This window comes from Paramormyrops kingsleyae, chromosome 25, assembly GCF_048594095.1.
Source record: "Paramormyrops kingsleyae isolate MSU_618 chromosome 25, PKINGS_0.4, whole genome shotgun sequence".
NCBI lineage: Eukaryota > Metazoa > Chordata > Actinopteri > Osteoglossiformes > Mormyridae > Paramormyrops > Paramormyrops kingsleyae.
Window position 1 is genome coordinate 19,728,552 of NC_132821.1, and position 16,739 is coordinate 19,745,290.

General features: G+C 54.0%; 1 protein-coding gene across 4 annotated transcripts in view; it reads left to right on the plus strand.

The window, feature by feature from the left end:
- Window positions 1–691: 691 nt before the first annotated feature.
- dlc1 (DLC1 Rho GTPase activating protein) overlaps window positions 692–16,739 on the plus strand; it is a 35,979-nt gene continuing 19,931 nt past the window's right edge. Inside the window, exons 1-4 of one of the 4 annotated variants that reach the window (XM_023830711.2) lie at window positions 692–995; window positions 1,872–3,249; window positions 6,399–6,533; window positions 11,825–11,858. In XM_023830711.2, coding sequence (XP_023686479.2) covers window positions 1,960–3,249; window positions 6,399–6,533; window positions 11,825–11,858 — 1,459 coding nt within the window. In that variant the 5' untranslated portion in view covers window positions 692–995; window positions 1,872–1,959. Of the gene's footprint in view, window positions 996–1,871; window positions 3,250–6,398; window positions 6,534–11,508; window positions 11,691–11,824; window positions 11,859–16,739 lie in introns of those variants that run through there. The other 3 variants (XM_023830712.2, XM_023830714.2, XM_023830715.2) reach the window with 3 other exon arrangements.

Sequence of the window (16,739 nt, forward strand, 5' to 3'; positions counted from 1 at the left end):
CCCACCCCCACCCCCACCCCCACAGAAACGCGCATCAGGTCCGTGGTTAAAGGCCCTTAGAGCAGATGCAGAACCGCGGCCCTCTCACGTCCATTTCAAAGCCGGCAGGTTCCCATGGGTAAATCCGGTCCCTGGAGCCGATGAGCGATGACAGGCCAGCCTGGGCACTTTGTCGTCATTCTAGACCCCTCCATGGAGGGCCAATGGATGTCTGGATGGTTCAGAGCCCTTCAGGGACCCCCGCTGCACATGCGAGAGGCTGTCAGTCTCGTGGCAACTGCAGTACGTGCCATCACACGGGCGACCTTGGTACTCAAACTGGCGGCCCAGCCGATCGCCCGTCGGCAGTAATTAGAGAGGAATCTCCATCATCGGTGCAGACATTCCAGTGCGGCCTGGGCCAGGCGCAGGGAGCAGCACGCACCCAGTGCCGAAAAAAACCCCTGCATTTAAAAAAAGGCAGTGCAGCTTGGTCATTCTCCTGGCTGAGAAATGCCGTGTGAAGTTGGAAGGTTCTTATCCCTTCAGGCACGCTACTTGGGAACGTCTGTAAATGCGCTTTGCTGCGTGGTGGATGCAGGCAACGTAGAGCTGCGCCGCAACGCTCAGAACACTCCGGAATGACCAGTAGGGCGTCACGATCTTGCTTGGCCCACGGCCAGACTTCCACAAGGCAGCCCGTCTGTTTCTAATCAAAAGCAGGACAGAGAGCGCAGGGCTTCCAGTGCGGGAGAGCCAGCGGCTGCGAGGAGACGGAAGGGAAGGAGCCGCAAACCTAGCGCCGAGGCTCACGGGGAAGCTGGGACGCAAGCCACCACGATGCCGGCCGGCCCCGGGGCCCGGGAGCGATCGGGTTGGGATGGGGCGGGGCAGGGCGAGGAGGCATGGTGGACCTGCAGCCGGAGACCAGAGACAACTCTTCCCCGATGTCAGAGTGATGGCTTCTCCACATCTACATGCCACACTACAGAGGTTCTGGGAGCTCTTCAGAAAAGGTGAAGACAGACTGTGACCAAGTGGGTGGGTGTGTGTGTGTGTGTGTGTGGATATGTGGGTGTGTGGATATGTTAGATGGATTCTTCGACTGGTCTCTTGGTCCAACTGGACTCCTGCGCTTTGTAAATAGATCTCCTCCTTTTACTTGGCTCTTCCTCTTACTTTATTCATGTCTCTCAGGCAACAGGCAGACGCAGCATGACAGGGACATGACTGTTACGTAGGTACTGCCCTGAGACCCATCTTAACGTGGCGTGGTGTTGCGTTGGGCGTGATGACTGGGTCTGCTGCGGAGAGCTGGTGCGCTTTGGGTGGGGAGCAGGTCTGTCGCAGCGGGCTCGGCATGGGTAGGGAATCTGCTGTGGCATGGAGTTGCGCTGGATGTGATGATCGGGTTTGCTGCGGTGTGGGTCTGCCGCAGCGTGCTCGGCCTGGGGAGCAAGTCTGCTGCAGTGTGGCAGTGCACTGGATGTGAGGAATGGGTCTGCTGTGGTACGTTCCGCGTGGGGAGTGGGTTTATTGTGGCGTGGCAGTGCCCTTTGCATGGGGTGCAGGCCTGCCGCTATGCGCTAACCATGGGGAGCGGGTCTGCCATGTTTGCTAAGATGTCCTGTGAGGCCTGCTGCCCTAGCTTCCTCTATACAGACCCGCTCTGTTTACATTTTTCTCGCAGTGCTGCTGTTTGCTTCATTCCGGAGGGGGAGGAGAGGGGTCAGTGGTTCAGGGCTGGGATTTGGCAGCTACTAATTAGATACAATCTCACTTACCGAGGTCCCGAGTAAAGCAGGGTCACTACAGCCACTTATCTTTAATCCTCAGGAGATAGAGCCATGGCCCTGCTAATGCCCCTCTGTCACACCTCTGTTCCCCTACAGATGGGCAGCTTGGACTAGACCCGTATCCTGACAGCATCTCGACAGGATACTGCGCAACGTCAGAAACGGCAGGTGGAAGATAGTGACCATGCCAGTCGCCATGGAGACCAGACGCTTGGAGCAGCCTGGATCCGGATTGCAGTACAGTTACGATGACCTGGACATTTGTGCTTGTCACAGGGCCCCCCCTGCAGCCACATGCCCCTGGCAGGGGCGTCGGGGGCGGTGTGCCTCTCTACCGGGGCACGGCCTCAGTCCGCACCCTGAGCGATGCTGGTTCATGCTTGTGGGGGGGCAGATCTCATGTGAGAGGGGAGCCCCTGCTGGTATGGCTGAATGGGCCCCCCCTAGAGAAGTGGATCCTGCTGTTTCCTGCAGGGTCAACCAAGCTGGGACTCTGAATGGCTTTATTACAGAGGCGGGGGGCCGACCTCACCGCAGTGCTCAGGAGGAGGAAGGTGTATCTGAAGGTGACACTGAAACGCCGGGGGACAGGTCAGCGTGCCGGGTGTCACACTCATTCCAGTGTGACAGGACGGCAGATCCTGTTTATGTGCTCCCACCAGCTGGGGGCGCTACAGGCTCAACAGAAACTGCTGACGATTCTGATGTTCCCCAGAGCAGTAAGGATCCGGCAGGGCTGCGCTGGGCTGCTGATCCCGAATGCAGTGGATATGCCCGGATGGACGCGAATGCCGGGGTTGAGCCCGGAAGCACAGAACCCTGTGACATCACCGGGATGCTGAGTTCCAATGGGGAGGAGCTCACAAAGACCTCAGAGTGCTGCCTCCGGAGAACCTCCCACCAGAAGTATTCTAGCACTTGGGAACTCCTGCAGGACATGGGCGCCATCGGGAAGGATGGAGGCTCCCCCAGTGGGGAACAGTACCGCGTGACCGGGGATGCAGATCTCAGGGTGATCACCATGGTGACCCCAAGCGATGCGCTGGAGGACCAGACAGGTCGGAAATGGTCTAAAGTGACAGATAGTGACCCACTAACTGTCGAGATACATCAGGAAGTGACAGAGGACCCGGGGACACCAAGGGAATGTGATGGAGTAGAGACAGGAGCTGAGATGCTCTGTCTCCAGGGAGCTGATGGCCCAACGATGGCAAAGGAGCAAAGTCCCGTGGCAGGAGAGCTCTGGGAGGCCCCCAGTCAAGCACAGAGCCCAAGCGGAGATGAGAGTAGCTGGTCGGCCAAGCCGCGCTCCTCCAGTGAGACCACACACTCCACAGGAGATCACAGCAAGCGCTCACTGGGAGAGACCACCTCCTGGCTGGGGGACCAAGCCAAAGGTGCCCATGTGGGGGGGGGAGAGGCACTGTGCAAGTACAGAACTGAAAACACAGCCATGGAGCTGCGGGTGAGAAAGGTGAGTAGTTTGATCCCGTTGGCTGAGAGTGAAGGATGGCTCTGGCTCAGGAGCATATATAGGCCTGCATGTGATATGGCGTGTGGAGTGGCAGTGCGAATAAGCAGCAGAACTTCCTGTTCAGTGTGCAGCCATCAGGGTACCTTGGCCCACACCAGGGCAGGCTATGGCAGAACTGGGAGGAAGCAGCTCTGTGGGCAAGGCTGACCGAGTTTCAGATTCAGTCCCTTGACCTTCAGAAGCGGCTGTTGTCTGGTACTGTATCTTAGGAGAGTGTGGGCTTTAGGGTCGGGGTTGGACTGCTTGTTTGTGCTCTGATGTTAGGGTTAGGGTGCCAGTATGAGCTCTGACGTTAGGGCAGAGACACTGGCTCCATGTCTCCCCCGTAATGATTTTGCCATGTTGCTGATGATCTCTCCATGTGGAAAGTTTAAGATGTTTTTCCACTGTACACCAGTAAAACCATGTGAGCCCTGTAGAACAGTGTTACCTCTCCCACCCCTCCAATTGCTAAGATGCTCTGACTCTCCCAGTGTGTGCCTCTTCCAGTGTACAGCTGGTCTGTTGTGCTGTGCTCTGGCTCTCCCAGTGTACAGCTCTCGCAGTTTACAGCTCTGTTGTCATGCTACGCACTGGCTCTCTCAGTGTACGTCTCTCCTGTTGTGCTATGTTCTAGCTCTTCCAGTGTACAGCTCTTCTGTCATGCTACGCTCTGACTCTCCCAGTGTACAGCTCTCCTGTCGTGCTGCGTTCTGGCTCTCCCAGTGTACGGCTCTCCTGCCGTGCTGCATTCTGGGTCTCCCAGTGTACAGCTCTCACATTGTACGTCTCTCCTGTTGTGCTATGTTCTAGCTCTCCCAGTATACAGTTCTCCCACTGTATGGCTCTCCTGTCGGACTACACTCTGTCTCTCCCAGTGTAGGCTCTCCTGTCGTGCTGCGTTCTGGCTCTCCCAGTGTACGGCTCTCCTGTCGTGCTGCGTTCTGGCTCTCCCAGTGTACGGCTCTCCTGTCGTGCTGCGTTCTGGCTCTCCCAGTGTACGGCTCTCCTGTCGTGCTGCGTTCTGGCTCTCCCAGTGTACGGCTCTCCTGTCGTGCTGCGTTCTGGCTCTCCCAGTGTACGGCTCTCCTGTCGTGCTGCGTTCTGGCTCTCCCAGTGTACGGCTCTCCTGTCGTGCTGCGTTCTGGGTCTCCCAGTGTACGGCTCTCCTGTCGTGCTGCGTTCTGGGTCTCCCAGTGTACGGCTCTCCTGTCGTGCTGCATTCTGGGTCTCCCAGTGTACGGCTCTCCTGTTGTAAACCAGGCTGCTCAGCTCCTTTTAATCAGACTTCCATAGCAGGTGTCTTTTTCACATCCCTTTGGATCCCTTCCTGTCGTAATGAAAGCCGTCAGCCACTCCCCAAGGGCCTGCCGCCGGATTCGGAATGACACAGCAATAGGAAAGAAAGAGACTCCCCCTAATTTTAACACCATTTTCCCACCCAATCAGAGAGCACTTCCTGTCTCTGAGCTGTCTCTTCCTGTGAGTGCCCTAAGGGACATGCAGGGTAAGGGACTGACAGGGTGCCATGGTGTGAATCACTATGCTCTCTGTGCCCTGGGGCTGCATGGAGCGCAGTGACACCGACTCGCTCAGGCCTGTGGGAATCATCTCACCCCACCAGTCTGTGGAGGCTCCTTCGATAGGCTGAGTGACGGCAACGTGGCACTGCAGAGCGTGGGGTGTCCCGCCATGCAAGGCCTGGAACAGTAAAATGAATGCTGGATTCGGAAGGCTGCCACTGCAGCGCTAAGAACATAACCCCACACGGCTGTGTGCAGTGTCACATGAAACACACACGCACAAACCATTCTCATCCACATGCTGTTAATACTAACTGCCAGTGTTTGACAATGTATTTATATTCTAACATGAAATTTCACCTTTTAATTCAAATGAAATTATACAGCTACACATGTATATATCTTATTGCATAAAGTCACTTTAAATATCTTCTTGTGGCTAAGAGGGTGGGACATTCCTACAGTTTGAAATGGCAGGCTGAGGTTAGTCACCCTGCTCTTCACCATTGTGCCCCCTATTGCCGTAGCTGAAGTGGTGCAGGTGATGCTGCTGCTCTATGCACACAAACCGACCCAGAGGAGCATGAGCAAGGCGGCAGAGGGCAGGAAGCAGGCGGCCCATTCTCCCAGTGCCTTTATGGGAATTAACCACATGGGGTCACTGTTGGCCCTGCTACAAACTGATGGCAGGAGAGCCTGTATGGTGGCCCTGGAGGGGACGGGTGGGTGCGCTGGGTTGAAGGTGGAGCTGGGTGTAGGATTTGTGAAAGTTTAGGTTTGGGTCTCTGTGTGGTTACCCTTTAGGGTTGATACTGCATGACGCAATTGCTGTGTTTTGGGTACCCTGATGGATGTTGTGTAAGTGACACCAGAGTGACACACTGGTCTCACACAGGGGCTATCAGTGACCATATTAGGGAGGCAGCATGCGTCTGACTCTGGGCCATCAAACAGGGCTGTGTCAAGGCTGCTGCGACAAAGCTGCCACCAGTTTCGGCTGCATCAGTCTGCAGAGCCTCATTGTGAGACATGGTATTCCGTGCTGAGGCGTGCTATCCTGTGCAGAGGTGTGTTATCCCGTGGTGAGACATGTTATCCCGTGCAGAGGCGTGTTATCCCGTGGTGAGACATGTTATCCCGTGCAGAGGCGTGTTATCCCGTGGTGAGACATGTTATCCCGTGCAGAGGCGTGCTATCCCGTGGTGAGACATGTTATCCCGTGGTGAAGCGTGCTATCCCGCGCTGAGGAGTGCTATCCCGCACTGAGGCGTGTTATCCTGTGGTGAGACATGTTATCCCGTGGTGAGGCATGCTATCCCGTGGTGAGACATGTTATCCTGCGCTGAGGCGTGCTATCCCGCAATGAGGCGTGTTATCCTGTGGTGAGACATGTTATCCCGCGCTGAGGCGTGCTATCCCGTGGTGATACATGTTGTCCCGCGATGAGGCGTCTTATCCCGTGCAAAGTTGGGTTATCCAGTGCAGAAGTGTGTTGGGCTCCTCCTGTGCCAAGCACCAATATTGGCTGTTATACCATCGAACCAAGATCAGCCCCAAATGCCTGGTGGCTTTGTTTGTCTCTGAAAGGTGCCCAAAGAGGAGCAGCCTTACATGGATTCCATGGCTCTGCTGATCCTGAAACTGGACCAGCTGGACCAGGACATCAGGAAGGTCCTGGATGACGCCTGCACTGAGCCCGCCGGCCAAGGGAGGGGGCACCCTGTGAGTGTTTACCGGGGTTACCAGGGTTATTGGTGTGATGGTGCACATCCAGATTCATGCATATATAACAAACAGTGATGGGGGAAATGGGACTCAATAAGCGGTGTGTGGAGTCATGGTGTGCTGTCTGTCACTGGTGTGAACCAATGAGAACCAGCCTTAGCAGCAGTGGGTGGGAAGTGAAACTCCCTACCTGCCTTATCCTAGGCCTGTGGCAAATGGAGAACAGTGACACCCCCTGGTCAACCCATGCCATCTCTGACCTCTGGCTGCCTGCATTCTGCTTAATAAGGACAATGGGACCGAGTGTGTATGTCCCTGTCTCCGTGTGTGTCTGTCAGCTGTGTGTGTGTGTGTGTATGCATCTGTGTTTGTGTGGTCTGGAGGGGCTTTGCGTGATAAGGCCACCAGCCACCCCCCTGTCCTTCCTGCTGTGACCCCCCTCCCCCACCCCGAGGCAAACTGACAAACATCCTGAGTGACAGTCTCCCTCATCCCCCCAGCTTGGCGCCGTTTCCTGCCAGGATGTTCTGAGAGCACCATGTTTGCGTGCTGCAGACCGTCTTGTATGCTAAACAAACGCCCAGTCCCTCTGGTGCTCACTGCAGGGTGACCAGCCCCCCTATCCGCCATGCTTCACACGTGTACCTGTCCATCCTTCTTACAGTTTCTTTATTCTTACTCAGACTGATCTGCACTCATCACTACCCACTGATTCCACTGGATAACGATTACAGGTAATCACCTCCATACTTGAGGTGCTCTCCTTTAGTTCACTGGACCGTCCCATTGGCTGTCATGCCACCTGCTGGCGCTGAAGGTCATTGCACTGGGTACAGTCCTGTGATGTAAGCTTACAGGATCAATGGGTGTTGAAAGCAGAGTAGTACAGGAACCTCACATCCGTCACGTCCAGCCAACTACTTTCCTGTGTAGGCATAGCTGTTTCCTACCATCGCCCCCTAGTGGTGGGACAGGCTCAGCGGGTACGTGCAGAAGGAGGGGGCTGGGGGTGCCTTAGTACCTGCCTATTGTTCCTGAACTATTTTATATTTACTTGTACTCATGTACTGAATGGCCATTTTAAACCTTTGAACGCCTGCACCTTCAAAAGTCTCTGCACAGCCCTGAAGCTCAGACTGTGGAATCCCCATCTGTCACCACGACAGGCTGAGAACACCCCAGAATCATATTTCCGCCGCTCTACTGTGCTGTCCAGATGGGTCCCTGTGAATAAGTGAGCATTTTTGGAGAGAACACTGTCATACTCTGTATGAACACTGTCCCCTGGCAGGGCTGTCTCACATCAGGACTGTCTCACACCAGCACTGTCCCCTGGCAGGGCTGTCTCACATCAGGACTGTCTCACACCAGCACTGTCCCCTGGCAGGGCTGTCTCACATCAGGACTGTCTCACACCAGCACTGTCCCCTGGCAGGGCTGTCTCACATCAGGACTGTCTCACACCAGCACTGTCCCCTGGCAGGGCTGTCTCACATCAGGGCTGTCTCACACCAGCACTGTCCCCTGGCAGGGCTGTCTCACATCAGGGCTGTCTCACACCAGCACTGTCCCCTGGCAGGGCTGTCTCACATCAGGACTGTCTCACACCAGCACTGTCCCCTGGCAGGGCTGTCTCACATCAGGGCTGTCTCACATCAGCACTGTCCCCTGGCAGAACTGTCTCACACCAGCACTGTCCCCTGGTAGAACTGTCCCACATCAGATCTGTTGCCCAGCACGACTGTCCCACTTCAGGTCTGTTGCCTGACAGCACTGTCCCATGTCAGGACTGTCTCTCAGCATGCATTAGATTACCCCCCAGCCCCTGTCCTCCCCTAGGGCTTCCTGTCTGTCAGTAACCTTCAGTTGAGGGCTACTTTGTTGGATCCAGTGACCTTCTCAGGTCTGCTCCCATTCAGCGATTTCACAGCACCTTGGGGTAGCTGGCTCACATGCCGAGCTCAAAGCCTGGGTTTATGGGCAAGAACAAGGTCGGCGCCATGTGACAGTCAGGGCGTAATGTCAGGGAGACACAGTGAAGATGCATGGTGATGCATGGACTTCCCCAACGCTCCTTAAGCTGGATTCTTTTAAAGACATTTTCCCGGGAATCCAGTGCCCCAAGAAATGCCCCCCCCTACATGGTTATACAGCACCATTCATGGAACGGGCCTGGAGGGACCTTCCTGGAAACCTCGAGTCAGTTTCAGGAACCCCTGGTCCTTCCATTCGATGAAATCTTCAACAGGATTATATTTGATTTCCTGATTTTAGCATTTTCACAGAGGAAGTGGGAAAACCCAGAGAGGAGTGTGGCATTCTGGGCAGTCACTCGGCTGGGGTTCAGAGCACAGGGGTCAGAGGTCACAAAGATTCTCCAATGACATGCCCAACCCCCCGAAAGCACACTTCATTAGTGGGGGGGTGAGGGGGGGGGGGCAAGGAATGCAGCAAGAGGAAAGGGAAGCGGGGTAAAAAAAAATCAGCAGAGAGAGGGCAGGGGTGACAGGTCAGAAGGCAGGAGGCAGAGAGTCAAAGAGGCCTGCCCGGACCCAGTCAAAGAGGCCTGCCCGGACCCAGCGGCGTAGGGGGGAGGTGCGACTTTCCCACGCTGAGTGCAAGTTTATGACTCTACTTATCAGAGTCATTCCTGGGGGTTGGGCACATTATGGCGACTGTCTGAAGGTGCACCTCCCCTAACCTGCCTTTTCTTATCTGTCGCTAACACGCAAACTCTTTGTCGGAGTTAGTGGGGAGTGCGGTCGCACGGCGACGGAGCAGAACCGGCGTTTGTAGCTGGTCTGTGGGTCTGCCTGGAGACCATCCCTAAGAGAGCCGTTAAATGACGGCATGTCGGTCACCTGGCTGCTGAGGCGTGACAATACTTCCTGTGACTGTGCAGCGTTTGAGAATCCCCAGGCGGAGGAGGCGGCGCTTCGGCAAGATCTCCCATGTCTTCCCGGCACTGCCGTTTTCTGGGACGACCCGGAGGTCTGCTCTGCTCTCTGGCCTCTGCCCATCAGCTTGGGCGGCAGCAGCTGGGAATGATGTCACCATCCCCACACACCTCCAGCTTGACGGCGGCTTTTGTTCAGTGACAGTAAAGGCTTTCTCTTGTCCAACTCCTCCTCCAGAGGCTGACGTCTCCTGCGTTTTATCTGCAGGACTAAGAGGGGAGTCAAAGTGAAGAGGTGAAATCAACAGGCATGTGGGGTCCGCTTGTCACCAGGAATGCTGCTCTGACCCACGTGTGGTGTTAAGCTCATAGCGTGTAGGGATGAGGACAGGCACAGTGGTATCTCCTCATTAGGCAGCAGGAGGTGGGTTAGCGTTGGGGTAAGTGTTAACATTATGGCTGGGATTAGCATCATTGTTAGCATTAAGATTAAGATTAGAGTTAGCATTAGCATTATGATTAAGTTTAGGGTTAGCATTAGCGCTATGATTAAGATTATGGTTAGCATTAACTTTATAATTAGGACTAGGGTTAGCATAAACATTATTATTTTCATTACCATTAGGGTTATGCACCAAAAAGCTTGAGCATGTGTTAACATGGCCTGAACACCTAAGCATAACTTCCAGCCATAAAGGAGGGTAAAAGTTAGTCGGCTACAAACAAACACTGCGTGTAAATCGACACAAAGGCACCGGACAGAAGAAAATGTCAGCGTCCTGTCCAACAGTGATCCTGGCACCGCACCTCTGACCCACAAGTCTGATCGTCTGTGTTTGGGAAATGCTATTTTCGCAGCCACAGAAGACAGGGTGTTACTCAAACACAAATACCTCGTTAGTCGGGCAAAGTTTAGGACAGACGTGCAATCAGCCTGTAAGTGCGTGACTCTGGAGGCGCCGGAGTTAAAGTCGAGTGCAGGACGGAGGCTGTTTGTGGGGCTCGGGCTGCTCTGTGGTCCCATGTTCTGTGTAAACTGGGGACGGCGTCATACTGTGCTGATGAAAAGGACGTCTCTCCACGTCCCTGCAGGAACGCGCCACCCTTACAACACACAGCGGGCCATGTGTTGCTCACAGCCACACATCCCACAATGCACCCTTCTCACAGATAAATATACATGTATATAAGCTGTAGGACATTCCAGGAAGCAGACACTGCGGCCTCATGGTGCTGTGTGGTCTTCAGCAAGACCTCTGCCCCCCTCCAGCAACACTGCTCCCCAGATGTGTTACTGAAAGAGCTCTTTTAATGTTGGGAGGAGGGGGGTGGCAGGCCGGACTGCTCACGCTGCCCTTCTTTGGCATATCCAGGCATTTTGGATCTATAAGCATTGGGTGTTGTGGGGCATGGCCCTGCTGTTGTATTGCTGTGTAACTGTGCAGCAGGTTGGCTGTGTAACTGCGCAGCTGTGTAACTGTGTAATTGTGTAACTGTGCAGCTGCTTAACAGAGTAGCTGTGTAACTGTGTAGCTGTACCCTGACTGGCCACCAGTCAGGCAGCCAGCTGATCACTTTACTCACAGCTGAGCTGAACACAACATGCTTGTAGCCCTCCACGCCATAACACAGCAGCTCTTCAGCTGGGCCTGGGTGTTCCTGGGTGTCCCTCTAATCAGTTCCTGCGCTCGTGGATTAAAACAAGGTCAAAGGTCAGTATCAGGAGGATGAAAGAAAGAATGAAGAAGGATAGAGGGAGTCCTGCATTCCAAGCCCTGCAGAGGAGCACACCTCCCGCTGAGCCAGGCCGCCTGGACATGCATGTGGACCCCACCTCTGTACACAGCATACTTTGCTTTGACGTGGAAAGTACATATTTATCATGAGACGCGAGGCGTGTTTCGCCCTCTGCAAGGAATTTCAAACTTGAGACGTTTCCACACAAGAAAGGAATGTTCTAGAAAGTGCTCTGTCCCGGGTGGAGCGCGCCGTCCAAGAGGCAACTCGTCTCTCACACGGGCCGACCCTACGCCTGCATCCTGCCGAGCTTTTTTTTTATTGGGGGGGGGGGGATGCTGTTTCCAGAAGGATGCTCGCATGCCGCCCACAGTCTTGCATTCCCCGACAGAGTGATGCTCTTACGCTCCTCTGCCTTTCAGTTCCTGTGTGAGCGGGGCTCTGATCTCACGGAGGTGATTGTGTATGGAGCAGGGACCAGGAGGACCAGGGTCTGTGCACTGTGCCGAGAATTTCTGAAAGTACAGTCATGCTGCTTTTAAGATATCAAAGTGATTACAGCATATTAGATCTACTGTGAGTGTGTTAGTGGACTGCGTCATGGGGGGGGGATCAGCACGCTTTGTGACCTGTCACTCTGTCCCCTGTCTTTCAGGTGTCACGAGCCCCAGTGAGGAAGGGCAGAGCAGGTAAGCATGGGTGTCACCTGAAGATGACTGTGACCTGGCTTATCAGATGAAGTTTATTCCAGTGCACATATTGGACTGCACTGCACAGAGTGCCTGCATGTCAGTGTGTCAGATTGTGATGACTGCGCAGTGTGTTTGAGTGATTGTGTCAGACTGCACTGACTGTGCAGTGTTCGCACGACAGCGCAACAGACTGCACTGACTGCGTAAAAGCGCGTCGAATGTGAAGGAGAACTGACTGCGCAGTGCGTCTGTACAGTTTGTGGGTGTGTTCTCAGTCTGCTGTGGCTCTCTATCTGGAGGCTTGAAGGTGTCTGTAAAATCTTTTACCTGGCTGCCTGTTTCCTTGACTCTTACACCCTCTGCAATACAGTTTGTAATCGATTTTGCTTGAGCTGCTTGGGGGGGGGGGGGGGGGACAGGACACCGCTGTGATGCAGATGAAAGTGAGGCATAGGGCCATCTGGCTAACGAGAGGCCAGTTGCCTGTGGGGGGGTCATTAGGCTGACACGGGGGTGCGTGCCCGCTGGGGCCCATGTTCCTGTCCGCATTCATGCCTGTAACGACACCCATCTATTTATGGGGGTCACTATCAGTGTGGCCACAGTGACATGTTTCCCTCCTGTCTCCATGGAAACGACCTGAACTGCAGCACAGGGTGCGATTCTGGCTTGTCCCTGTCCCTGGGTCATTGTGACTGGTTCTGCACACACTCTGCTTTGTTTACCTGCTGCCTGGCACCTAACAGCAGGGCTTTTTAAATAGTACTGCGTGAGTATATAAACATCAGTCAGGAAAGGTGGCTTTACAGAGGCCACTAGGAGGCGCCGCGGCCTGACTGCGGCTCCCCCTGGCTGCCGGGGCCCCGTGGGGCCGGCAGGACAGGGAAACCGCAGGCCTCCCATCTACTCCGCTTCTGTGGACCATTTGCTTTCTGTGTGTTTGAGATTTTTGACTCTGCCCTCCCAACACTCATTCTCTTTCTAAGGAAGACCGGCTGTCTCCCAAGGTGCAGTGACTCGTGTGGTGCCTCACACGGTGCCTCATCCAGTGCTTTGTGCAGTGTCTTGCAGCGGCTGCATTTTCTCTGAATCAGAGGGACACTCAGCTATTTTTACCTCCGGCTGGCTGAGACTTTTTGCCCCAGCTGGCTGACTCGCGCCGCTGGGTCACGAGGGGGACACGCCCCTTCAGAGAAATGTAGCCTCATCAGGTGGCCTGGCGTGACCTTGCACTCAGAGAGGATGGGAGGGCTTGCAGTGCAATCTGATGCAGGACCCACAGTAAACACAGTAAAAAGCTGTTGCAGGTGGGCAGAGTGTGTGCAGGGCCCTGGACTCACATGGTGTGTATGTACCCTGAACAAGGAGCACATTATACACACAGACAGAACAGGGAAGAGCACCCTCTACCTCTCAAAGACGTAGCCTTGGGTCAGGTGAACAACACCTATGCACTGACCCTGTTTCACAACCCAGCTTTGTAAAACTGACTTTGGCTGATTTGAGATCTGTGCTTATGACCATCCTACGGTCAGGAACAGCTGAGTGCTGGCTTGGCGGCCTCTGTCCTCTGGGGGAGAAGGGGCTGTGGTCTTCCTCCCACAGCACTCCGAAGTCACGTATCAGACGAATTGGATGGACTCACATCTGAGGAATGTCTCTTAATGGATCCCTGGGAAATGGAGAGCAAACAGGCGCTGGGCCTCTCTCCCACCACCCCTGCCGCCATCACCAGCCCATCACACTGAGATTTCCCAGCATCCTCTCTGATGCCACGCCCACTATTGGCCTCACGAGGAATGGAGAGGGATGAGCAGCATCAGCGGGTTTAGATGAATTAGCATCTGTGTCTGCTGGGCCTGTCCGCAGTGTGGGGTGGCAGTGGCCAGTGCTTCAGAGCAGGTCACCGTGTCCTGTACTGTGAACACCTCCAGCTTCCCACTTCGTGGAAAGGTACGTCAGAGCTCCTCTGCATGTGGGAATGTAGGGGCGTCGGATGCCACGGCGACTCCCACCAGGTAATGAGGAGTGCTGCTTCAGGACATTCTCACAACTATCCACCCCCCCCCCCCCCCCATCCCTCCCCTCCATTCCTGTGATGCTGCGTCACTTCCAATGTGGGGGTGGACAGACTCCTCTCAGCGTATATAATACCACAGTTAAAAAGTACTAGCAAAAGTAATGAAGCTGATCATACTGCGTCATAACATAGTAGGGATCAGTGTCCTCAGTACTCTGGTCTCAGTGCTCAGTCCTAGTATTTTATAGCTGGGATCAGTGTCCTCAGTACTCGTGGGGCAGCATGTGGCTCAGTGGGCTAAGCGTCTGTGCCTGTGATCGGAAGGTTGCTGGTTTGAGCCTGACCTTGGCACACGTGTGAGTCCTTAAGCAAGGCTCTTAACCCCCAGCTCCTTGGGTGCTTCTATAGATGTCTACACTTTGTGGTCAGCTTGCTCTTACCTACAAAGAGCAAATTGGAGGAGGCAAAAAGAGAATTTCCCCAGGGGGCTCAATAAAGTATTAATTATTATTACTCAGTCCTTTTATTTTACACCAGGGATATGTTCTTAGTACTCAGTCACAATACTTTGTAACATAGATCACTGTACTCAGTACTCAGTCCTAATGTCTGAGTTGCTAATTCCTTGGCCTGGCTGAATCTTGAGAGACTCAGGTGTTGATTCACCATTGCCCTGTTTCCTTCCAAGTGGGTTGTTTATGTTATGTGTAATCTGTATGGTTCCCATGGGGCCAGGGGCCGGTGAGGGGGGGTATTTACGCCTGGGCCGGATGCTTTATGGGTGCTGGGGGCGCATGGAAGGTGTTTTTCCTCTCCTCCACTGGCTTAGCTATGGGTGGAATGCTCCGCTTACCCAAACAAAATGAAGTCAGAAAATGTGCCAGGTGGCTGATGTGTTTGTCCATAACCAGGCCGGCCAGCTGCGTTTCGGGGTGGGGGGGTCAGCCCAGGGGACCAGCCTCTTGTCCTGTATTTCCTGGACTGCAGCAGCAATGTGGGATGGATGGATGGATGGGGGATTAACTTTCCCCCCGTCATTAGTTCTCCACAGCCTGCTGCCACTATGCATGACAAGCTGTGTGTTTACGCCCCCCCCCCCCAACTTATCTGTCCAGCTTGTGTTTGTACACTGCCCCTGTACAGAGCTAGAATACTTCTGGGTGTCTGACTGCCCCTCGGGCCTGCTCTGGGGGTGGTCTGGGACTAGGAAAAGGGGCAGTGGGGAGGTGAATTCCCCCCACCCTCAGAAAAGCACACTCAGAGACCCCCAACTGGACAGAGCTTCCTAATGGACCATTTAGTCCCAGAACTGCACAGTGAGCATCTCATTGTAGTAAAAGGGCAATACCAGGAGCCTGGGGGACATGGTGGTCTTATGCTGCATGCTGAAATGCAATGTATGGACGGTGTATTCGCAGGGGAGTGCTTAGCCTTGAAGAGCAAAGAATAGCTGCATAGATAAGCAGTTTAGATAAGCTGTACAAACATGAGCGATTTGAGCGCACTTGTGGCCTCACAGAAACATAATGAGCTGCTGGCCTAGGCTAGTGTCCACATGGGGCCTTCCAGGGCACCCTGAGCAGCGGTACGTGTGAAAATGGGTTAGTTTTAGCGTGGGGCCTTCCAGGGCGTCCGAAGCACCTGCCTGTTTTAAAATGAGTTAGGGTTAGCGTGGGGCTTTCCAGGGCGTCTGGAGTATCTGCCTGTTTTTAAATGGGTTAGGGTTAGCGTGGGGCCTTCCAGGGCGTCCGAAGCACCTGCCTGTTTTAAAATGAGTTAGGGTTAGCGTGGGGCTTTCCAGGGCGTCTGGAGTATCTGCCTGTTTTTAAATGGGTTAGGGTTAGGGTTGGGCCTTCCAGGGCATCCGCATCAGGTGCCTATTTTAAAATGGAATAGGGTTAGTGTGGGAACCAGAATGCCTGCATGTTTTAAAATGGATTACAGTTAGTATGTCTGAATGCGTGAACCATAACCATACTACCTGAGTTACCTTAATTGGAGTAACGTTTCCGTCGTTCCTGTCAGATAGTTTTTCACTTTTTTTGGCTCGTGAGACTGTAGAACTGGAGTGGTCAACACTTGCATATAGCATTAGTACAGAGTTGAAATAAATATGATTATTTAAACTAATCATACCAGGAATAATTAGTCATTCAGACTGGACATTTTGATTCTGTGTCATTTATTAAATAGTACGATAAAAATTACGGCCGGTGTAATCAGCTGGGTCGAATAGCTAGTACACGCAAGTACACATCTGTCTCAATCCACTGTGTTTTCTGTCCTCGTGATCTTGCCATTCTTGGTAGGCAAGTTTGCAAGACCAGTTTTGCTAAGACCACAAGTATGATCATTGTGTTTTTGGTATTGAGATTGACCCTATGGGACCTTCCCGGACATGCGGAGCACCTACCTGTTTTAAAATGGGTTAGGGTTAGTGTGGGGCCTTCGGGGACGTCCGCATAACGTGCCAGTTTTAAAATGGGTTAGGGTTAGCACGGGGCCTTCCAGGGCATCTGTAACGCTTGCCTGTTTTAAAATGGGTTAGGGTTAGTGTGGGACCTTCTGGGACGTCCGCATAGCGTGCCTGTTTTAAAATGGGTCATGGTTAGAATGGGGCCTTCTGGGACGTCCGGATTGAGGTGCCTTTACTTGAACAGCTCATGTCCTCCTCCGGGGTGTACAGGTCCTGCAGTATTGTGATGGGTCGTTGGGGGGGACCTCCAGTGCACTGCGGTCCCCCCCCCCCCCCCACACCCCCCCTTAGAGGATGGCATTCTACGCGTCACTGAAGGTCCCTGTGAGCAGGGAGCCGCAGAGCCTGTGACATTCAGACAAAGAGATCAGTGAGATTGCTG